Raw genomic sequence first — 24,518 nt, forward strand, 5'->3', positions numbered from 1 at the left:
TGACAATACTGAGGTCAGCTCTACTGCCATTTCCTCCATACTCTTAACAAGGACGTACAGGTTCAGGGAAAGTAAAGGATATTTTACCTTCGGAGAACTGCAGGGAGAGCAAAACAACTTTGCACAACAATTTTGAAAGTGGACTTACATGACCCTGCTTATTTGGAGACAAGTGGACTACTGGATCTTGCCTCATCAGCCTTCCGGTGGGGCTCTCTCTGAAGGATGGCAGCACCTTCGACACTGCAGGGAGGTGGCATGTTGGTTCTGTAATGCAGCATGGAATACAGCATTTGCTTTCAGGAAGTTTGGTATTAAAAAAGAAGAAGCTTAGAACCAAGAGAACTAAAAGCAGAGTATGCTTTCTCATCATCAGCAAAATTATTGTACCAGCAATAGGCATTGACAACTTTTAAATACACTACAAAAAATACCAATATATAAACAAGAAAGTAAAAAAGGAGTATGCCACCTCTTCACCTCCTGAACTAATGTTGGCTTACCTGATACAGTTTGTATCTTAATTATTTCGAACTACATAATTAGAATCAACTTTTTTTTTTAAGACTGTATATGAGAGAGTACTTTTAACTGCCTTAAAACAGGAAACTAAACTATTCAAAGAGACCAACAGGTATCACTGTATTTGGGTTTCTACCTATGACATTGTCCTTTCACTCCAAAACCACACTTTCCCCTCTCTACCTGTTCCATTTTGTTCAGGTTGATAAGGGGGCATTTTAGTTTCCACAGCAGATTTTTTTTTGGGCAGCTATGTTCAGTGCCAACATTAACACACAAGGGAGGGTCTGCAAAAGTAATTCTGAGTAAGATTAACTTTACACATGTTGTTACCATCTCAACAGTATAAAAACACATGTGATTAAAGTATTCTGCCAAAATGGAAACTAGAGATCAGTATAATCACAGGTTTTTCCTGTTAAGCAGATATGGGGGATGGGGAATTACCAGATGGCTTTAATAATAAGGCGCAGCTCACTGAGCCTCTGAAGTTACTAGAACAAAAGTGTATCTTTTGAATCTGAGAATCGCATTTCATTTCCTGAACTCCTGAGGCATTCGCTGAATACTTCAATCTGTCTCGAAGCCTACCTTATTTACACAGTAGCAGTCTGTTGTGATGACAAGAACGATAGTAAGAGCTGAGCATCTTCAGCTTCTCTTATAGCATTCAGCTAACCTAGGACAATGGAGTTACCCCCACCCACCAATCTAGCTGTCAATTATGGATACCTAGGATAACAGGAAGGATCTCCCAACTCCCAATTATCCTAGGAAGTCACAGAACCTTTCTGTCTTCAAAGTAACATCATATGGAATTTGTTCACGCTCTGATGTGGTATTCCAGGTAGTTAGATAAGCCCCTACAGAGAAGTTGAGCCTGTGTCAAATCTTATAGTTCTGGGAATCAGGTTGTCTCAGAACTTCTTTTGTTTTATTTTTAAAATATCCAGTTCAAGTACCACCATTTCCAGCTCCTATTCTTCTTTGCCTACATTCCCGCAATACACAAACCATGCCAGTTTGAACTGATGATGCAACAGACTTCCCTCCCAGACCTAACAGATACCAGGCTGGATGTGTCCTATCTGGTGTACTGCCAAACAGGAAGCCACACTCTCCACGCTGGAATCCTTAATCAAAGCTAGTCACACTGTATCAGTGTCACTGCCAAGATGAATGAAACCATAGTAAAATTCCTATTAATGCAAAAGCCTCAGCAGGATCTACCAGTGTCAGGTCACTGCTTCAGTAGCTACAAATGAAGAGAAACAGGTCTGTGTACTGAGATGCCAAATGAAGGCTTAACTTCATATAATCTGCTGAGTCCTGAGGATCTTTCTTTCATCTAACTACTTAACTGCAACGCACTGTGCAAATACACCCAGCAGTAGAAAGTGATTCTCACCCAACTGTACATTTTTACTTAGATTTTATCTGCATTAAAAAATAATAATCTTTACATGGGTTGTTTATACTTTCAACCATCTAACAGTCAGCATATAACACCATTAGAAAGGAAGCACTACAAAAAGAGCTACAGAAAAGGTAAAAATTAAATTAAGCTGATGCAGTACTGAAAAGAGATGAGGGTAAATAAGCAGTAAGGCCAAGCAATATTTGTAGCTGCACCGCTGCTTCTTAAAAGATGCCCCAGGCACTGAACCATTATAAATGATCTATTCTCTAGAGAACTTTATTTCTACATCACATGATGTTCCCAGGTCTCAAGGACACAAAGTGCAGATGACAGTATACCTCACATTTAATCATTCATTCTCACTAAGAGGGGTAACATTAAAAAAAAAAAAAATGGAATTGCTCCTTTTAAGGAAGGAACAGGTTGTCAAAGTCACTTTGTGGTGGGAAATCATTTAATTGCTGCAGAAGTTGTTGCTTACCCATCTGGTCAGCAATGCTATCCTCACTTCTCTGCCAACTGGGGGTGGATTTGCCACTGCCACTCGTATCTGTGTTCTGCCTGTCGATGGAGGCAGGAGATCTTCGACTCATTCCAAACCTGAGGTAAAGAATTATTCTTTAGTCCCATACATGGTAAATGTGGTATACAGCAAACATCTCTTTACACCAAGAAGCCATACTTACACAATGCACTTCTGATACAAAGGATTTTTTTATATAAAAAAAGGTATGCTTTTCTTATTGTGGAGGTTTCTGACTTTCCATTTCTAGGATTATGAATTGTGAATATACTTCAACTGCCAAACATCCTTCATAGGTAAACTCCACTACTGCTAGCCGAGTGTATGAAGAGCTAGGATTTAAAGGACTGTGGTAATAACTAACCCAATCATGAAATATGTGATCTTGTGATGCCCATTCCTGCACAGAGAAAAGTCTGAAAGATGGAACATGAACAACAAATACTCCTTTCATTGCTAGCCCCAAAAGGGCCTCAGAGCCAAAGTCAGCAACAAAACAGAGGGCTTCAGTCATACTTAAGGATTCTCTGAAAAGATACCTCACCATGAATTCGCTAGCAGTCCTTTCAGTAGACCTCCCAAATGTGAAAATGCCACATGGGGGTGCATTCTGACTGGCCAAGTTTTGTATGATACACAACTGAGGTTTATACACAGTGGAGGTGCAATCTGAGTGAATGGGCCCATTGTGGGTTACTGAAGGAAAAGAACAGGTGGTGGCTCAGATTCCCACCTGGATGGAGGCAGACGGATATCAGGGACAGCACAGTAAGACAGTGACAGGTATGGAATTATCCTGGCAGTTCCAGTGCCAGAAATGGTACCGAAAGCACTGTTGTCCCACTGAACTGGGGTGGGTACACTAATTCTAAAAATGCATCCAGGGCATCCAAATTGATCAACATTATCGGTGTGCATTTGCAGGAACTTTGCACATCTAATACATTATAATTAGACAAGCCAGGTGTGTAACGTCTGAGAGCACCTTGAGTCTAGAAGCAGTGGTAGCAGAGCATTGCACCTGGCCTTTCCCATAGACGACGCTCTCCTTGAAGCTGATTTATTTAACATAATTTTACAACACAAGTGTGATGCCCCTGAGGTGTGTAGGGTGCTGTTAGGCAGCAAAGTCCAATTGGTGAGCTTCCTTGCCCCACCCAGCCTTTTCATTGGGAAAACACTGAACAAGGGGAGAGAAAGCAGTGGAATCCAATGGGTGTGCTCCCTCCACCTGGTCTTTTCTCAAGGGAAAGGGGGTTTCCATTCTTGAAAGCCTCAGGGTGCAACCCTATACACACCTTCCTGGGAATAATTCCCACTGAACACAATGTTTGAGTAAATATGCATATGATTGCCCTGTATGATATTGGAATGCTTTTGGGAAGTAGCTGTTCATGGATGAATTTCTGCACTCTGCTTTACTCACTTCACTACAGCTTTCAATGTTTTTGATTGCCACTTGTATGAAACAATTGTACTCTAATTTCCTTCATACTAACAATCTGAAAATGGGTAGACTTTGTAACCACTAGATTTCAATCACTTAAACCATTCAGAACTGTTGGTTGCAATCAAATTCGTCATTCATTTTAACAATGCTATAATCCCCTGTGGCTCACAGCTTCAGCACTGGTAAATAGCCACGGAGAAAAGATGTGAGCGAGTCGACAGAAGATGAGTAACAGGGAAAGGTGATAATGAAGATTTGTTGGCCTGGTGACTATGGATAGAAACTTTTATTATTGCTGCTACCTTGTTTATTCAAGTTTACAATCTGGACTTTCAGAACACAGCCATAGCCAGGAATACTACCAACTCCATCAAGGATGCAATGCATTTTCTGATTCAGACATAGCAGCTGTCATGCAAGAATGCCATTACAACTCTGAAAGTGCATCACTGCTCCTATTCTGGGGTTCCCATTCAAAACTACAGCTAATAAAGAATGTGGAGGGACAATGGCCTTCTCATGCCCACTTGCAATACTGGATAGTATTTTTCACAAATCACAAAGTGCGAAGACATACAGGGCCAGTTGCAGTACAACATTTTACATATTCAGTGTTTGGGGGTAGGTGATAGAAGATGGACAAAAAGTTGTCTAGAAGTGGAAATAATTTGACAATATATGTTATCGTTTCAAAGACAATTTCATGAGCTGGGACTGTTGATAGGTTGCCTTTCAGCAACACTGTATGCTGAAAGACTAGAAGATAAAGTCTTCTGAAATGTTTTCACATATACTCATCAGTGGGAATTGCCTGAAAGCCACTTCATGGAAGCATAATGCTATTCTGGGAACTGGCCCCATAAAACAATTATTGAATTTTAATATACGCTCTGCCTTAAGTGTTAAAGACAGGCTAAGTCAAAACAAATGCTGGTCAGTTTCTAAGCAAGCCTACTTCAAACCATGGCTTATGAAGCTGGTCTGTTTAACTAAAGCTTGTTTCAAACCAAGATCTCTGGCTTGTAGAAAACCACTCAGAATTAGGGGAAATGCTAGCAAAGTCGTTCTCCAAAAACTTGTATAAAGAGAGAAGGAGAGGGGAAAGTATGAGTTTATGAGTCTTCTCTGGGCTTCTTCCTCCTGATACACATAGCAGTAAACCATAGTTTAGTGCTATGTATGAACCAGCCCAGTGAGTTTAACAACACTTGAAAAGAGGCTAAGTACTAATTTATACTCTTCTCCAGTCTCAACGAAACAGTACACAAAATAAACAAACATACGAGGGCCTACCCTTCGGGCATAGATTTTTGCCTGTAGGTGCCTCCACCAGAGCCAGTTTCACTGGAGGATGATAAGTTGCTGGGAGAGTTACGGCACTGCTGTGATCTTGCTAAGGCAATGGATGAAACGGTGACGTAAACATCAGAGCCAGGGGATAATCTGTTCAATACAAACAATCCCAAACGTTACATTATTAAAGGAACCATTGCAGCACAAAGCTTGATAGAGCAACAACACTTTTGTGGGAACTGCCACATCAGCAGTGTCAATTCATTGAGACAGTAAGAAATGAAGCCAGCTGGAGGGCAGTATGTATTTTCCTCCATTAACCTGCTCCCTATGGAACAGCGGTGAAAGATTAGGGAGTGACAAAGGGGAGAAATGACTGTTTCCAAGGAGTTCCAGAAATAAAGTTGCTGAGTTGCATTTGCTATTTGCAAGCAAGGAATATTAACACGTAGCATATTTTATACAAATCCCAAATAAAATGTGATTTAACTAAGCACCTCAGAACAAGCTTTCGCAAACCATTTTTTAAAAACGTTGTATTTACCAATATGATCTGCAAAACATGCCACAACTTTGCAAAATCAAATACTGGCATTTTAGGTAAAGCATATTTCCTAGGATAGTCAAGAAGACATGATGCAGGGTATTTACAGATACAAGTCCTTACATCACAGGAATGCTTCATTTTTAATAGCTCTCAACAAGTATAAAAAGACAACTGTTTGTCATAAGCTGGGTCTGGGGAACCTTTGGTCCTCCAAATGTTGATGAACTACAACTCCCATCATCCCCAGCAAACATGGGCAATAGCCAGGGATGCTGGGAATTGTAGTTCAGCAACTTCTGAAGGACTATGGGTTCCCCACACCTGGCATAATCAGTAGCTTAATGGCCTGTTCACCCAACCAGTCCCTGAATTCACTTTGCACTTCAATTTACTTACACACACTGTTCCACAGGTGGTGAAACAGTCCAAACAGTTTCTGTTTTTATGATATGAGCCTCCCTGGACATTTTTTAAACTGTCCAGCAGGAAGAGAGTCGTACAACTGAGACAGTGCAAAACATGTAAGAAAAGGAAACTTTCTTTGCTGGCTGGCTAGCTGACAGATGAGCGCAGCACTGCTCAACCCCAGTTGGGTTCTGAGTAGATCACAGCTTTCTTTCAGCTTCCAATGGTGGCCCAGCTTTACCACTGCATAGCAACTGCCTATCCTCTGTTGTCTGTGTTCTGGTAAACTCTAGGACTAATGCAATGTGTTCAGAAACTGCAGCTGGTACAGAATTTGGCAGCCAGACCATTGATTGGAGGAGGATGGTTGGAACATATAACACAAATTCTGGGTACCACTTAGTTTCTGGACTCAATTTAAAGTGCTGATTCTTACCCCTAAAGCCTTATGTAGCTTAGGATCCACAGTACCTCAAGAACTGTCTCTCCCCACATGAACCCACCCAGAGCCTGTGATCACCATCTGACCATCCCTTCTATTTGGAGCATGGACTATGGACTATTTGGAGCAGAGCATTCCAGACTGTGTGTCGCGACACCTTAGTGTGTCGGCTGCACTGTGTAGGTGTGTCACACGAACACTCCCTGTGCTCCTCCCAGGGCTGGAAAGGGATTAGTTTAACCTCCGGTTTGGTAGTAAAACTGAATTACTGTGTTGTGAAATGATGCATGTATAAAAAGTGTGTCACCAACATGAAATGTTTGGAAAGCTCTGATTTGGAAGGTGGCAACACAAGAAAAGAGAAGTCTTTTTCTGATGCCTAAAGCTGGATAAGGGACGCGGGTGGCGCAGTGGGTTAAACCACAGAGCCTAGGACTTGCCAATCAGAAGGTTGGCAGTTCGAATCCCCGCGACGGGGTGAGCTCCCGTTGCTCGGTCCCTGCTCCTAGCAGTCTGAAAGCACGTCAAAGTGCAAGTAGATAAATAGGTACTGCTCTGGCGGGAAGGTAAACGGCGTTTCCGTGCGCTGCTCTGGTTCGCCAGAAGCGGCTTAGTCATGCAGGCCACCTGACCTGGAAGCTGTACACCGGCTCCCTCGGCCAATAAAGCAAGATGAGTGCCGCAACCCCAGAGTTGGTCACAACTGGACCTAATGGTTTTCCTTTACCTTAAAGCTGGATAAAGATGTGCTGGGCAAGTCTCCCTGGGGAGAGCATTCCACAATCAGGAGGCCACAAATGAAAAGGCCTATTCTCTGACTTTTGGCCCTTCACTTGAAGGATGTCATTGTGGCCTCTTCAAGTGGGGTGGGACCCACAGCCCTGCCTTTTGTTTACCTGTGTTTTCAGGCTGTGCTTTTAGGTTTCCATTGTTGTTTATAATGGGCTTTAATGTAAGTCACGTTGGATTGCTTTTCAAGAAAATTGACTAACAAATATAATATAAAATAACAGCCAGATAGATTCTTCTGGGCTGGTGGCCAGCTGGCTTGCCTTTGGCAAAGAACAGGCAGCTTGGCTAGCTGGGAAGGTTTGGTCTTGCCATGCACACCCATGTGTGCAATACAACTGCTGTTAAGGTGGAGTGGCTTACAAAGATTTGAAATGTACATAATAATAAATGTAAATAGTAATAATCACACAAAAAACCTAGCACAGCCAAAACTTTTGTTGAAGCAATATGTACACAACACATGCATCACAATATATTTATTTTTAAAAAATTAAAAATTAAAATTGGCTAACGGATGGGAAATCAGCTCCTCTCCTTTCTTGTCTAGGAACTGCTATCTTAGGAGTAAAAAACCCCAACAAAAACACCGTTATTGGACTAGGACTGTTTTGAGCAATATGGTGCCACGATAAAACAGCTAGCGTATTTGCAAAGCTAAGCAGGGTGGTTGTTTTATTTGGTCAACTAGCATCCCTAGAAATGAGGTGTCTGCCATTTTGCTCAAATCAGTATTTTTAGTCTTGGTTAAACATTATTATTACCAGATGACTGCTCTGAAGTTCATGTCCCAACCATTTTGCCTGCTAATCATTAAATGCTGGCTGGCTGGCTGGCTGCAAGAGACTAAACTTTTAAAAAATTCTACTGCATCTTGGGGCAGAAATCCAATTTAACAGCAGCAAAAGCATTGGCTTTGAGGTGCTATTATTGAGAACCAGACAGTTTGAATCAGTTATCCAGTTCAAGGCTCTCTGCATATTCACTGAGGCATTAAAGCCATTTTCCAGGCTTCCCATTTGCAAAGTTTAATTTTTCAGAGAAATAATATGCTTATACCAAAAATATTTTGTTCTGAAATTCATGCTGAGGTTTCGTAATGCTGTTCTTTGGCAGTTCTTCTGCCTGCGTTTCTTTTAAATATTTATTTTACTTGTTGCTTCTGTGCCTGAGGGCACCTGCTTTTTGCTCCCTGTATTTGCCTCAAAAATATGTTGCACATATTACAAAACGTCCCCTGCTGTGCCTTGTCCCTGAATTCTATAGTTATGAAATGGGTTAGGTAATGATATACGCAGCAGCAGAAAACTAAAAATGTAATTTGCAAGCTGCCTAAGGAGTGACTGCCAATATAGTGCCTTTACAGCTCAATTAAACACAGGTTCACTTGGAAGCAAGCTCCGAGGGGTTCTACCCAAAGGTGGCTTTGTGCTCCTGGAAAGTGATTTTATTTTTCAAGGTGAAGAACCTGATTTCCAGTGATTCCTCCTCACCTACCATAGCCCTCTTTACTCCATACTCAAGAGTTCCAGAGGGTGCTTCACCCCTCAAGAATAGCTTTTCAGCTCTTGCTCTGCTGTCTTCACAGTGAGAGACGGACGGGAGCCATGGCTCTGGCTGCGGAGGCATCCCTCAGCTCGCAACTGCAGCGGTAGCCAAGGGATCTCTCTGCCTCCCAATGCATTTGCTCCATAAGATGCACAGACATTTCCTGTTACTTCTTAGGAGGAAAACAATGTGTCTTATAGAGCGAAAAATACAGTAGTTCATTGAGGGGAGAAGGGATATAGGAGAGATAAAGCAAAAGTACATTTCATGGCATCAACACTCTACGGTGCCCAGGACTTGCTGTGAGCAGAACATATGACAGCCAAGAGCACACAGGCTTGCTCTATCAATGTCAAATGAGCTTTAGTCAAAGCTCGGCTTTCTAGGCAAAACTTGCTGTGCCACATGATAGCATGAAATGGCAGGAAGCATCGCTGGTATCAAGTGATCAAAAAAGAAAAAAGGGCCAATTTACTTGGTCCTTTTGGTGTGCACGAGAGAGTGTAGAAATGGTGTGTTTCAGACTACATTTGCTCTGCATTCCAGCAATGTTGGGAAAATCCAGAATGAACAAAACAGGTTGGTGTTTTTTTACATGTAAAACTAATTGTGTACTGTAGAAATAACATCAGCCAGAGACTTCACACGTTCTCTACAGAAGGAAGAGAATTTTGATAAGATCTAAAATTGCAACAACAGGTATTGCTACCCCAAATAAAGGGCACTGCATTCTGCAATGCTATAATGACATTTTGCCTAAAAGCCGGCAAAGAATATCTGAGGAAAGAGAAGCACAATTATCTTGGAACTATCCCCCTTCTTTACTGACTACAGGCTTAGAGCTCATACGACCAATATAGTGAGGTCTTTCTTCCAACGGACTGTGTTATTCATATACAGTGGTGCCCCGCAAGACGAACGCCTCGCAAGACGAGAAACCCGCTAGACGAAAGGGTTTTCCGTTTTGGAGGCGCTTCGCAAAACGAATTTCCCTATGGGCTTCCTTCGCAAGACGAAAGCCCATAGGGAAATCTCCGGGACAGCGGGGAAGCGCAGCGTGTCTTCCCCACTGTCCTCGGACCTCCTCCGAAGGCTGGCGGTGGGGCGGAGAGACCTTCTCCCCGCGCCAGCTTTGGGATGGCTGCTCCGAAGGCTGGCGGTGGGGCGGAGAGACCTCCTCCCGCCGCCAGCCTTCGGAAGGTTGCTCCGAAGGCTGGTGGTGGGGCGGAGAGACCTCCTCCCGCCGCCAGCCTTGGGATGGCTGCTCCGAAGGCTGGCGGTGGGGCGGAGAGACCTTCTCCCTGCCCCAGCCTTCGGATGGCTGTCCTGAAGACTTGCGGTGGGAGGAGGGTTTTCCTTCCCACCGCCAACTTTCAGAATGCTGTTCTGAATGTTGGCGGTGGGGAGGAAAAACCCTCCTCCCACCGCAAGCCCCGGGAACAGAGGAGAAGCGCTGCGCGCCTTCCCCTCTGTTCCCGTACCTGTCCTGAAGGCTTGCGGTGGGGAGAAAAGCCCTTCTCCGCACCGCCAGCCTGGCAAGCGGTCTCCATAGGAACGCATTAATTGATTTTCAATGCATTCCTATGGGAAACCGTGCTTCGCAAGACGAAAAACTCGCTAGACGAAAAAACTCGCGGAACGAATTAATTTCGTCTTGCGAGGCACCACTGTACTTTAAAGCTAGCCCTTCCACTTACCAAACCAATCTTCAACATGTGCTAATCCCCTAAAAAGTTCAAAATCCATTGATTACAATGTGCAAAAAGGGGGTGGAAATAAGGTTTTAGAGTGCTGAGGCAATTTGCCAAACATGAACACAAGCAGAAGGGCTAGACCTACAGGCGATTCTTTCATATTCCAATATGAACTGCTTTTGCCTTTCTTGCCTTGCAAGATGCTCTTTTCTTAATATAGATATAACAACACAGGCGTATGTGTTTCTGCAGGTTCGCAGAGGAAAATATAATTAGGGATGTTTTTCTTTTAAAAAAAGAATTTTTTAAACAATAGAGAGACATGAGTATATGTGCATTTCTTCATACTCCAGTTACTGGAAAAGTAAGGTGGCATGGCTAGAATTGGCACCTGAAGACTATGAGCTAATCCCCAAATGCTGTGAACTAGTTTAGTGTCATTTCTTTTAGATACCAAATACTTTCTGGAAGTGAATAAAAACATTTTGTTGAGGTGGGGGTCAGATTTGATCTGGATAAGAAACAGGGGAATTGGAATGTGAACTTGTGTGCCTGAGAGTTCTTACTGCTGTTGTTTCGAAAGTCTCAGAATGCTGCAACATACCTTGGAGGAAAGACAACACACAAATTAGTTATCTACCTTCTACTCTCCAGTGGCCGCCCGTCACTAGAAATACTGCGTGGAATATTGGCTGCTCGCTCTGGGGGAGGCATTTTCCCTTCACCTTTCCCTGAGGCAACCCTAGTGGTAGCGGGACTTTGCATCTGGGATGGCATTTGCTGCCCATGAGGCCCTTGTCCCTTGTTAGCATTTCTCTGCCATTTGTTGTTATTCCTGAAAGGGAACTTGAACTCGTATGGAACGCCGCCGTCGTTCATTTTGTATTCCATCACCGGCATGCGATTAATTTCTGAAAAACTTCTGAAAGAGAAAGAAGAAAGCATAATGCAACTCTGAAATAAGGGAGAAAAGTACACTCGTTACCTTGGAAGTCAAGTGGAATCCATTCCAGAAGTCCGTTCAACTTCCAAAACGTTCAGAAGCTGAAGTGCGGCTTCTGATTGGCTGCCGGAAGCTCTGGCAGCCAATCAGAAGCTGCGAAAGCCCCGTCGGATGTTTGGCTTCCCAAAATAGTTCGCAAACTGAAACACTCACTTCTGGGTTTGCGGCGTTCGGGAGCCAAAACATTCGAGAACTAAGCTGTTCGAAAACTAAGGTTTTTGCAATATACCCTTATATGACAGCAATTGTGATACCCCTACTCTTGAGTGCTAAATATGGCCCAGACTGGTTAGTTACACATTAATTCTATCCCTAATTTATAGGGCACTAGCCAATCAAGTCATACTCAGACACAAGGAAATCAACTGACTTAAACTAACTAATGTTTCTGTATGTCTAACACTTGATATCCCCCATAGTCTCTGGAACAGAACCTGAACTTCAAAAAAAATTAAAAAATCAATTGCAATCCTAAAAACAGAAAGAAGACCGACTGAATTCAGTGGACTTACAGCAGAATAAATATGCTTAGGGTAATGAAGTAAAGTTTGGATTCAGAGATCCTGGAAATGGAACTCACATCAATGGGGCTTACTCTTAGGAAACTGGGTATAGGATTGCAGCCTAAATGTTATTTTAAGAATTGCATTTAGGAAATAACTAAAAATACTGAACTTAAAAAATGATAGGGTTTTCTTTTCCTTGCTGTTCTATTCTTCTACTTCAAGGCTATGCAAGTTTTATATTATATGAACAGGTGTTTTTTGAAAAATATCTGAAAGCAACAATATGAATGATGGCTAATAACATTTGCCAAATTGTAAACATCAACTGCCCTAACTTTGAGCTGACTTATCTTAAAACATGCATTTAACACAGAACTAGCTGTTAGGAAAATGAGATAGCCTCTCACATAATATTTGTTCATTCTGCTCCAGGAGAAAGGTTCTATTCTTTCATACCCTGGCACTTGACAGGTACAGATAGGTGTGGGAAACCTGTTGATGACTGCTAATGGCTGTAAACCCCTTGCTTTTCCCCCCCGTAAGACCAATTGCAGTCGTTAACAGTTGTCAACACAACTATCAGTCAATCACCCCTCCCCACCCTCTCACCAGAAGTCTGGTGACTTCTGTTTCAATTTATCTGAAGAAGTGTGCATGCACACGAAAGCTCATACCAATAACAAACTTAGTTGGTCTCTAAGGTGCTACTGGAAGGAATTTTTTTATTTTGTTTCGACTATGGTAGACCAACACAGCTACCTAACTATAACTAGAACTTTTGTATAGAGAGTTAAAGTAAAAGGTGAAATTCATCTCAAGTTATTCTGAGGTCAGGCTGAAGGATCCAAATACCGTGTTTTTTGCTCTATAAGACTCAATTTTTCCCTCCTAAAAAGTAAGGGGAAATGTGTGTGCATCTTATGGAGCGAAGCAGGCTGTACAGCTATCCCAGAAGCCAGAACAGCAAGAGGGATTGCTGCTTTCACTGCGCAGTGATCCCTCTTGCTGTTCTGGCTTCTGAGATTCAGAATATTCTTTTTCTTGTTTTTCTCCTCCAAAAACTGGGTGCGTCTTGTGGTCTGGTGCGTCTTATAGAGCGAATAATACGGTAATAAAAACAGGCAGGGGCTCCTTCAAAATAAGTATATATGTAGATCCCCAGCTTAAAGCGCAAATGGTGTTTTTGTTCAGTGAAGTGTTAAAATAGCTATATGACATTTAAAGATTTTTCAGTATCTCACGTGCATTTATTTAAAAAGTGAGCATCACCAACATAAATGCAGCTATGAGATGCAGCTATTCAAAGGCTACGTAATTATTAACTGACTAGTGAGAATGTAAGCAAACACAAGCACTAGCAATCTGACTTGAGAATACTCAGCATCACCAATGCTTCCTTCAAAGACATTATACATGTAACACAATCCAGTGGGATGCTTTGACATATCAATGGCAATGCAGAAGCACTCCCATACTATAAGAATAAATAGGTAAAGGTAAAGGTAAAGGGAGCCCTGACCATTAGGTCCAGTTGTGACCCACTCTGGGGTTGCAGCGCTCATCTCGCTTTAGTGGCCGAGGGAGCCGACGTTTTTCCGCAGACAGCTTCCGGGTCATGTGGCCAGCATGACTAAGCCGCTTCTGGCGAACCAGAGCAGCACGCAGAAACGCCGTTTACCTTCCCGCCAGAGCAGTACCTATTTATCTACTTGCACTTTGTGCTTTTGAACTGCTAAGTTGGCAGGAGCAGGGACCAAATAACGGGAGCTCACCCCGTCGCGGGGATTTGAACTGCTGACCTTCTGATCGGCAAGTCCTAGGCTCTGTGGTTTAACCCACAGCGCCATCGGTGCCCCAAACATATTTATTTAAGAATAAATAGGTCCCCTTTAAAAACACAGTAACCACCTACGACTCTACATCCATAGCCAAATTAATGTGAAATGGGACTCTTATTTTTATATAGATCAAGTTAGAACAAAATTTCTGCTTTATAAATTCGGAGTACACCCTGAAAAAGTCAGCAGCAGATATAACTCATTTATCCCCCCACAAATAAAAATACCTTCGTGGGGTACAATCCTCATGAGGTGGGATAATGACAACCTTCACAGTAACTGAAGTCCGCAGGAGATCAATCATTTGCTCATGGCTCAGAGTAGCTACAGCCACAGTGCAAATTTCCACTAATCTGCTGCCTTGTCGTAATCCTGCTTGCCAAGCATAGCCATAAGGTTCAACATCTGCCACAATTCCTTCATAGTTCACATGGAAACCAAGCTGGCCTAGTCCATTACGACGTAAAGTCATTTCCACTGACTCACAGCCCTTTGTCACAAGCTGAGAAGTGAAAAGAGATGGGAAGAGTTTAGTGCAATTAATGACATTCAGTGGGAGACAAATACATGGGGCAGTTTTTTAAAAAACGGTACATGAAGCAAGATGGGACAATGATATTCCTTATTTTGACAGCTACTGCTGTGTACAGTTTTCAGTGCAAGTTGGCTAGGTTACTACTGGATGAAAATCCAGGCACAGTCAGATTTTGTATAAATCACTGGCTTTAGAACTTTATGAAAATTATAGAAGCATTAAGGTAATGTAGCAATACTTCTGGAAAATTCATGGGTGGGGTTATATACCAGTATTCATGGTTAGGCTGACAGAATGTTCCTTTATATTATTATATCCCTATTGATTCGATAAATTGGTAGTTCTTTGTAATTTAGTCATCTTATTTACTGGCATGCAGCTATCTACACAAAATGCAAACTTGATCTAATGGCTAAGTGATCCTGCTAATTATAAATATTTCTGAATGCAATAGACAAATGCAGCTTTTTTTCATGACGTAGAGACTGCTATTTTCTGAATAAGAGAATAAAATGCAGTTGCTACTAGAATAGGTAGAAACTATAACATTAAGTCTTGAATAATATTTGATACATGTCAGGGACTGTGCTACGTGTCAGTGCTCCTGTGGCAATACACTACCCAAAGGTCTCAGTTAATGACTGAACAAGCAATGGGCAATAAGTAAGAAGGTATTCTTTGTCCTAGTCCGCTTGCAACTTTGGAGAACTGGGAGAAGAATTAGAAAATAATTTCCATTAATATTTTTGCACAATTACATCACAAGTTGAGGGACTGTTTCACTATCAACGGATCTGTTACCAAAATCTAAGAATGGATCCAAACCATGTTAATGTTTCCATAACAGTTCTTTGAATTTACTTATGCCTGAAGACCAGATCTACATATTTAGAGAGGGAGAGAGAACAAACTCTAACCTCTAGCCTTTTGACAATCTCTTTGATATCTTCAGGGTTTTTGAAACTCTCCACAGAAACACATTCACCCCTTTCATAGAAAATTTTGACACTTGTGTCTGTTGAAGTCCACCCTATGACATCTCTGCAGGAACAATTGAACACAACACTCTTTGTATCTTGTTCAATGATGACAACAAATTCATTAGAAATCCCCAGGAGACAGTCTATATCTACACCCTTGCTATAGTCCTTAGCACGGAGACTCCATACAACAGCACCAGAACTGTGGAGTTCTACTCCTGGATGAGGCTTGGACTTCTCCTTCTTCTTAGAGGCAAGTGAGATGAAGGGGAATTTGCCCGAAGGGTCAATGGGTGTGTTTGTGACATTCTTCTCTGCCAAATCTTTCAAGTATTCCTGACGGGTTCTGGTGGCCATGGCACGGAACTTCTCTGATTTATGAGCTGCATTCTCAGCATTGATCACTTTAGCAAGTAAGAAGTCCCTGAATACATTGGATTTGGGGAAGGTAATGCCTTTAGGGATTGGTGGTCCAAATGATGGCACATCTCTGGATCTCGTCGCAGCAACGCTACATAAAGGAAAAGGAAATGTGAGTTAATGATGAGCTGAATCCACGGAACTCATCTTTCTATTCTGCGTTTCACTTCTTTGCTTTGATCTTTAGAAACGGCAAAATTTATGATCTACGACAGGGTAGCATGGCCTAGCAGTATAAACAAGAACAGAAAACAGTCACAGCCTCTTTTCTCCCAAATCAAAGACCTTGACCCCACTCAGCAATGAAATTGCTGGTTGGGGATTTATGAAACAGCATTCTAGTGTTCCCTACTTCACATGGGAGCCAATGCTTTAACAAACAAGCAACAGTACTACTTTACAGCAGAGCAGCTGTGTTAGCCTTCTGTAGCAAGAACAACCAAGAGTCTTGTGGGGCACCTTAAAGACTAAGACATTTACTGCCTGAGACTTCATGGACAACAGTCCTGAAAAGTATTTCTACTGAAATACTATGTCTTACTTCTTAAGATTAGACTTCTCCAGTATTTTATTCCAAAGGGTAGTATGTTAAATTTGACTGAATTCATCTGTTCTTCTTGGATGTTTTCCAGAGGGAGCAATATATTGCTATCTTTCACAACCACATTCTCTGCTCCCTAGGTGTGAAACTCCATGCATATAAACAATGTGAGAAAGCCACCATGAATCTGGCATACATGGTTTCCAGACTGCTTTTCAACTCGCCAGAATTTTATTATTTTATTTTCATACACACTGAATTAACCCAGGCTAGGATTATCACCAGGTTAATATGAAGCCCACTTGGCCATTTTTGAAGCTTGGCCTCAATGCAAGGCAGCTAACTCTGGTTCTAAAGTATCCAATTAACTCGCATGCTCTTTCTTTTGTGGAAAAAAAGTAGAAATGTTAACTGGTTCTCAGCCTGCCAAGTACTTAATGTTAAACCCAAAAATAGTCTTCCTGAAAATTAACAGTAAAAAAGCATTGTAAAATAAAGCATAAAAAATTCCAAAATGTGGTTAGCCTCTGTGTGTTCACAAAGTAATAGGTACCTGTAACAGACGTTGTCGGTGCATGGATTGTGCACACGGACAATGACAAAGACATGCTGGAAGTGAGAGCGAATATTCTTTGGGCTGAATGACTCTGCTCCAGGTTCTTGGAAAACGATGGTCACAATATCATTTCCAATATGTCGTTTTCTTAAGAGCTATGAGGGTAAAGACAAGAAACATAAGGTATTGGGGGGGAGTACCCCTTATAGCATATTATGCATTATTCCTGTTAATTAATGTTTGTGAATCATGGAATATTGTAAATTATTTCATTCAATGTTTTATTCTGAGCAAGTAAATGAGAAATTGGCCAATATATGACATGCTGAAACTAACGACTAGCATCTTGCACCCCCTGTTTCCATAACAACAGCTACACATCTATTTTAATACCAAGAAATGTCTTCATAACAGACAGATTTTGAATGTCTCTAGAATCAAATTTATCGTAATATAACACTATGTTTGTCTACTTGCTACTTTCTTCCAACCATTATAAATTGTTCATAACCTAGACAATGTTCTTCTGTGCATTAAAACTGTGTTTTTGTATTTGATAGTGGCAGTGTTACCAAACAAATTATTGTTATGCTTTTTTCTCAACTTATTCTTTTTCTCCTGAAAAGAATGCCAGAAAGCTTCCTTTAAATTACAGCATAGCACTAACCATCTGTATGATAAAACTGACCATTTAAAATATAATGAGATTAAAGTATGTCCATGAGCAGGCAGAATCAACTAAACCATGTTATTGTTCCTTGAATTCAATGTTAGCTCCTTGAATTAACAATTGTTTTGTGGTTTGTTTGTTTTTTGTTTAAATCAGATATAAATTCCAGCTATACATAGACTTCCGCAGCTCAGTTCAGTTCAAACAATGATTAGCAAAAATTTACAAAATGAAAATGATATCAAAGAGGGCAATGTATGTGGTAAAGTATATAGTAATCACTCAATAAAGAAACTAGACATTGCCTTTAAAGGTACCCCTGACCGTTAGCTCTAGTCACGGCTCTAGTCTAGGACGACTCTGGGGTTGCATGCTCATCTCACTCTATAGGCCAAGGGAGCCAGCGTTTGTCCGCAGACAGCTTCCGGGTCATGTGGCCAGCATGACTAAGCCGCTTCTGGCGAACCAGAGCAACACACAGAAATGCCGTTTACCTTCCCGCCAGAGCGGTACCTATTTATCTACTTGCACTTTGACGTGCTTTCAAACTGCTAGGTGGGCAGGAGCTGGGACCAAACAACGGACACTCACCCCGTCACGGGGATTTGAATTGCTGACCTTCCGATCGGCAAGTCCTAGACCACAGCGCCCCCCGAGCCCCCTGGATATTGCCTTTACGAATGTAAAAAAGTGCCATGGGACACATGGGGTGGATCCAAGTGTGCCCTTCTTCTAGCACATGGGGACACAACCTGTATGCCAAGGGCCACATGTGAATGGCAAGGAGCGAAGAGTGGCGGCAGCAGGCAAAAGAGAGGATACCCCATGTACTTTTGGTTTTGGCATTGCCCATGCACTGGCTTTGATCCTAACTCCCACTGGTATGCAGTCCTTGGCAGAAAAAAGGTTCCCCACCCATGCACTAGCACACAATTTCTTCCACTCATGAAAGGGCTGCTTCCTACCCCAAACCTAGGTAAATTCTTCAGTTTGCACATGCTCTTGTACAAGACTTATACCACACTATCATAGCGCTACCCTAAGCTGAATGTATCAACTAGGCTGAAGTTTAGTCACTGGCTCTAAGCAGTAAAAACACAAGATTCCCCCAAAGCTGTCTGAAGTTTCATTTTTTCGAGTGCAATAGTTGAATAAGACAAGGTTTTCCAGTAAAAGATAGTTCACATGGAGGGAAACTTCAAAGGGGGGGGGAGACACCCCTTCTGTACCCCAGACTGCCATCTCTCTCTCTGACTCCATCACAGCTCTCACGTGAAAGCAAATGATCTTGAAAAAGCTATGCTGATCAGATTTAATACTTAACTCACATTTCCTAAAGAGAAACAAACTTTAAATCAGCCCCAGATTTGTTCATTCCCAAAATCTTAAGCCATCACTAGCCAATTTGTCTACTGCAACATAACTTCTTGCAGCCACTTGGAAGTTTTCTTTATTACACCAAAACCATTTTTTAAACAGCTCAAACATCTTGGAGGATCTTAATGAAACAATGCAAATGTGTGGGGAAAACATTATCACTCAATGAGCAATGTCATTTCAGAGCATTCCAAACCTACTTGGTGCATTTATACTGATTCAGATGCAAGACTGCAGCAAGTTTTTTCTTGTTGCTAGGAATTAACACTCGAATACTATAGCTGTAAGTTGTATATAGACTTATGCTATGGTGTCATACCTCATGAAATTTCTTCTGCAATGAACCAAATTCTCCAGTTAGTGTAAACTGTGGCTTGTTTAAACAAGACAGAATTCAACAGAGGTTTATGACTATGACCCATTCACAAAGCAGTCTAAAGAAAACCTAGCTCCTCCTAATTCAGATACAATGGTACATTTCGGTTAGTTTAAAACAGGAAACAAATGCCTCTAATCTCTTATTCATGGCTGCACTAGGGGAGGGGAAATCATGTCTGTCAAAAGCTTTCTTCCGCTTATTCACACACTGCTAAATAATGTTTTAGTGTTACACCTGTAATGGACCCACAGAATTCTTTACACAGTGAAAATGAATCCTACCTGTTGCTTGTTGTTAGGTGTGTAGGGCAGCATGGTGGAAACATGGAACATGATTTCATAGTCCTTGTACGTTGTATAAAGAGAGTGGGTGCCAGTAGAATCAGCTAAGATTCAAATAACAAAAGAAATCCAACTTACTATTTTAAAATACTTTTACATAAGCTGCAAAACTGTGTGATGTTGTAAGCATCAGCTATGGGAACAATCGTGCAATAGCATCAAGAACAACATGAAAAATACAAACAAAATCTGAAAGGGAGGTAGTACGTAATAGAGATGGAATAATTTATCACCTTTGGCTGCTTCCACTTTTTCATTTCGCCCCACTCTTAATCTCAGTATGATATATTTTGGCATCAGTTTGTGATTTTTTAAAAAAAGGAAGACCACACAAAAATTCACAGGCACTTTACTGCACATTTCTCCTGAAGTACATGCCTGAATGCCTTTTTCCTAACATACACATTTTACAAGAGATGTTCCCTAATATAATGCATTATGTATGATATGTACAATCCCCTCTACCCAAAGAACACATATGATAAGTAATTTAACTAACAGACTAGTTTTAAAGCTCTTTGATATAGGAAAACTATGATTACAATTTATTTATTTTAATATTTGAACAAAAAAATTACATTTTAATACAGGCCTGCACAATTTGTGACCTATCAAGCTACACCAACTACATACAGTGTGGCAGGTGCTTAAAGTTCTGCAATTCTGCAGTCATGGGGGGAGGCGGGGGGAAACCAGGAGGATTATTAAGCCTTTTATGACTGCTGTTAAACGGTAATCTATGATGGGTCACAAGTTGTACAGGCCTCTTTTAATTGCCTATCTGGGCCCTAGTACTACTCTCAATATGGCTCCCAAGACTACATTTTAAAATCAGAACCAGCATTGGTTTCTGCAGGGGTGGTCTCTTGCTGCTGATACCAGAATCGTTTAAGGAAAGTCCATCTGCACTGTGCCCTCATCCCAATTAGATGTGTTGCTGATTTTGTCCCTTGTTTGCCTGCCTGGTAGAAGGAAAACTTCAAAACCAAGGCCTAAAACTTGAGAAACAGATGGGAAAGGATGGCAGCATATTTCACACAGCAGCAAGTATTTGGGAAAAGGTTCTTGCCGAATGTAAATACAGCCTTCTCATGATGACCAAGCTTCTGAAAGTTTTAAAAGTCCAGAACAGTAACAACTTTTAGTTTAACAATTCATTTTACTTCATAAATGATTATAATCATAGCTCTGGTGTGCAGAGAAACTTTTGAGAACTGATCTAAATGGAGCAGTGAACTAAAACACAGGGGAAAATAAAAATCAAGCAACCGAGTCTTCAAATGGCTCCAGGCCATTTGCTGCTTAAGTAACGAGACCTGAACTAGCAGATTACTACAAGCAAGGCAACAAGTGCTTATCATAAAACACTCGTGTCTTGGGAATCATGTAAGTAATCACAGTCCTCCTCAACCATGAGTGAAGTTATATGTGAAGTCAACATTGTTGACTTAAAGCAAAATAAAAAGTCTACTGTGTGAAAAACATAGGAGAAACAAACATTAGGCCTATATAGATTTGGGATGGGGGATGCAATCCCCTTTTGAGATGGAGAAATTCTTCAAGCTGAAAGCAGAAAATTGTAAGTACACAGTTGCTCAATATGATCATTTTCTAATGATGCACAAAGTAGGCATAAATTTTTGGTCTGAAGCGTTTCCTTAAGGCATTCATATATTGAATATTTCAACTCTGGTCGTTTTTCAGGTCTAGGATTTAACACTAGGTTGTTCAATACCTGAAAATAAAAAGGAAGCGTGGTAAATAATCATTGTCAGCTCCTTGGGGAAGGGACCTGCTTTTTGTTTGTTCTGCTTGTTATTCTAAAGTGCCAAGTACATCAGTGAGACACTATGTATTGATTGAAGCTCATGTGCTTTGCTCGCAGAAACCCCCAGATTCACTCCTTGTTATAGCCAGTTAAGGATCACAGGTAGCAGGGGGCTGGGAAAGATCTCAACATGATTTACTCTTGAATATTCCTTTTTGTTTAAGGGGAGAGGGCAGGAGCATTAAAAATAAAAATAAATCAAAAGTAGCATGCATCACATCAGCTGCTTTTGAAAATTAGGTTGCATTCCTACCTACACTTACTTAAGACATGAACACGACTGATCTCAATGGGACTTCCTTCAGAGTAAAAGAGCATATGGTTGTTTCGTCAGTTTGAAAAGCAGCATGTAAATAATCTAAATAATAAACACATTTTGTAGCTGTTCTAAGCAATATGTAGCACCTATCAAATCATGTTATAGACTTGCTGCTTGTAAATAGCTATTCAATTTTGGGTCACCTCATGCAAAAACTAAGGGACTCAGAGCTCATTAAACAGAAAAGGTTTATGCTGATAATAAATTTAAGCAAAGTGAGCAGAGCGTCAACATTAGCTGCATTTTAGCAGAGTTCAACTTTAAAGAAAAGACCAGGGTAGGTGGGTAAGCAGTGCTTCAACACTTGCTAGAAGAACCAGCATTATTTCCCCCTCTTCTCCCTTAAATATTTTCCTGCATAAGACCCCTCACATTACAGGTAAATTACATGGCAATGACTAGGTAGAAATAGGGGAAGGTCATTTAAATTCAAAAGAAATAAAGTAATTTCAGTTTTGTACTACAGATTTTGACATTTATTGGCGTTTCTAAATATATCTAACTGGCTTTAAAATATTCTAGGTTATTTCATGTTTTAATCGTTTCCTTCTCTGCTGCCTATAGTCAAAACATCAGTAACAGCAGAAACCATGGCAACAGAAAATTCACTGCACTGTTTGCGGACGCTTTTCTACTTTCATGACGCATTCTTTACTTTAATTTCCTATACCGCAAGTGAGATAACCATGGACCTCAATACGCACGGGTCAATCTAAATACCACATAATGAAAGCTCACAGCTATAGGTGTGTGTATTTCACAGGGAGGACTACACACTGAGGAGGTGTTTACAGGAGTAATTTTGCTGATTTCTCCCCTTCCCTTAAAAAACATGCATTTTGTTTCAAGATATTGGCAAAAAGTCACCTCTTTACTTCATATTAGCCATGAAATTTATAAACCAAGCCAGGAACTATGTTTTAATGCACTCAATTGAGGGGAAACTATGTAGAGATTAAGAAGAAAGAAGGTAATTTATGCTGAAAGCTCTTTGGGACAGGAACTTGTCTTTTGATTAGGTTATTTTGTGAAATGCCATGTACACTGATGGAAACAAACAAGCAAAATTAAATTTCAGGACTAATAAGAGAAGATGCCATAAAGATACACTATCAATATGAGGGACTGTATAAATCAACCAAATTCTCAGAACAAGTACTTCTGTAGCAAATATGAGCTGCAGCTGCAGTGTTGTAATGAGAAGGTTTCTGAGAAGTTCACACTGAAAAGATAAGAGAAAGTGGCGGCTTGCCACTCTCCACTTCCTCAATAGGTCCACTGTCAAAATCTATTTGCTGACCATGGCTGTAACTATGTCTTATTAATCTGCATAAGAGAGGGTCCCTTACTCTTTGTGTCTAGTTGAGCACGGTACTTTTCAAATCCCTTGAGCCGAACCCGTTCTCCCAGTAACTGAAGAAACTCTTCAAAGGCCGGGCCTGCTGATTCATTGTTGTACATTTCCTCTTCTGTGCTTTGTCCAGACTTGCAGTACATGATCCCCACTTTAAGTTGATAGCTTAGCTGTAAACACAAACAGAAACTCAAGTTTTGCATTCTCATCAGCTTATGTAGCATCTATGCTGCATTAAAAGACTAACATACAGAGTCCTTCCAAAAGTCACCACTGACTTCTTCCTCTTCCCCTTCAACAATGAGAAAACTATGACTAATAAATGTAGGCACATTAAATCTGTGTATTTCAAATCACTCTGCAAAGGACATCGGTTGCTATTTGCATTTCCAACTCAAGATTTCCCCCAAAGGATGCAAAACAGAAAGAGAAAGAAAGAAAAATATAGTTTCTAAACTGTAGACTTCAGTTTTGTAGATACAAACTTAAAAACGTAATGTTTCTATGCCATTGAGTTTTGACTTGAATGCAGCACTATTATCTTTGTATTGGGAGATGATTTGAATTTAAATGCGTAGTTTAGTCTATGAAAATAATCAAGTCAATGGAATACTGAGAACATAAGTGTGGCTGGATCAACTTTAAGTCCCATCTACTTCAAAATTCTGTTCTTACATAGCCAACCAAATGCTTATGGGAAGCCTGCAAGCAGGACACGAAATCTCTCCATTTGTGATTTACAGCAACTAATATTGAGACGCATATTGCCTCTGACAGTAGAGGTAGAACACATCAGTGGCTATTAGACACAATGGCTAGCCACATCCTCCATGAATCTGTCTAAATCGCTTTTAAAACCATCCAAGTTGGGGGCAATCTTATGGGAGCAAATTCTGTAGATTTCAATATGCACCTAGTGAAGTTTTTAAGTGGGTTTTCGTGTTCTATTGTGGATTATATATTAATTTGGTTGTTATGTTATCTTATGTTGTACTCCATCCTGGTATCAGTATTGCTGAAGGGCAGGCTATAAATATTTCCAATCAATAATAAAATAAATAAACTACTGATAGCTGCTGAGAGGTTCTGGAGACTAAACAGTGTCTCACTGCCCCATTCATCTCCTAGCATATGCCATTCAAGAGAGTAATGAAGCCACTTTCAGTTCCGAACGAGGCCAGAAAACCAAGTTGGAACAGATCCAAACAATGAATTGAATACTTTGGTTTTGGACACCA

At 40.9% G+C, this 24,518-nt stretch overlaps 1 protein-coding gene and 1 long non-coding RNA gene across 8 annotated transcripts in view; one reads left to right on the plus strand and one right to left on the minus strand.

The window, feature by feature from the left end:
* Positions 1-24,518, minus strand: part of SIPA1L1 (signal induced proliferation associated 1 like 1) — a 157,056-nt gene that overhangs the window by 22,786 nt on the left and 109,752 nt on the right. For 5 of the 7 annotated variants that reach the window (XM_081881268.1, XM_081881271.1, XM_081881266.1 and 2 more), the window contains 9 exons: positions 23,276-23,450; positions 19,720-19,823; positions 17,010-17,167; positions 15,433-16,006; positions 14,208-14,482; positions 11,274-11,555; positions 5,209-5,358; positions 2,424-2,542; positions 149-267 (listed from right to left, as the gene is read on the minus strand). In XM_081881268.1, coding sequence (XP_081737394.1) covers positions 149-267; positions 2,424-2,542; positions 5,209-5,358; positions 11,274-11,555; positions 14,208-14,482; positions 15,433-16,006; positions 17,010-17,167; positions 19,720-19,823; positions 23,276-23,450 — 1,956 coding nt within the window. The remainder of the gene's footprint in view (positions 1-148; positions 268-2,423; positions 2,543-5,208; positions 5,359-11,273; positions 11,556-14,207; positions 14,483-15,432; positions 16,007-17,009; positions 17,168-19,719; positions 19,824-23,275; positions 23,451-24,518) is intronic. The other 2 variants (XM_081881270.1, XM_081881272.1) reach the window with 2 other exon arrangements.
* LOC309353095 overlaps positions 9,012-24,518 on the plus strand; it is a 48,602-nt gene continuing 33,095 nt past the window's right edge. The window contains exons 1-2 of the long non-coding RNA XR_014161527.1: positions 9,012-9,518; positions 20,370-20,415. This is a non-coding gene — a long non-coding RNA (uncharacterized lncRNA). The remainder of the gene's footprint in view (positions 9,519-20,369; positions 20,416-24,518) is intronic.

The sequence above is a fragment of the Podarcis erhardii genome (genome assembly GCF_964252035.2).
Source record: "Podarcis erhardii genome assembly, chromosome: 1".
NCBI classification, from domain to species: Eukaryota; Metazoa; Chordata; class Lepidosauria; order Squamata; family Lacertidae; genus Podarcis; species Podarcis erhardii.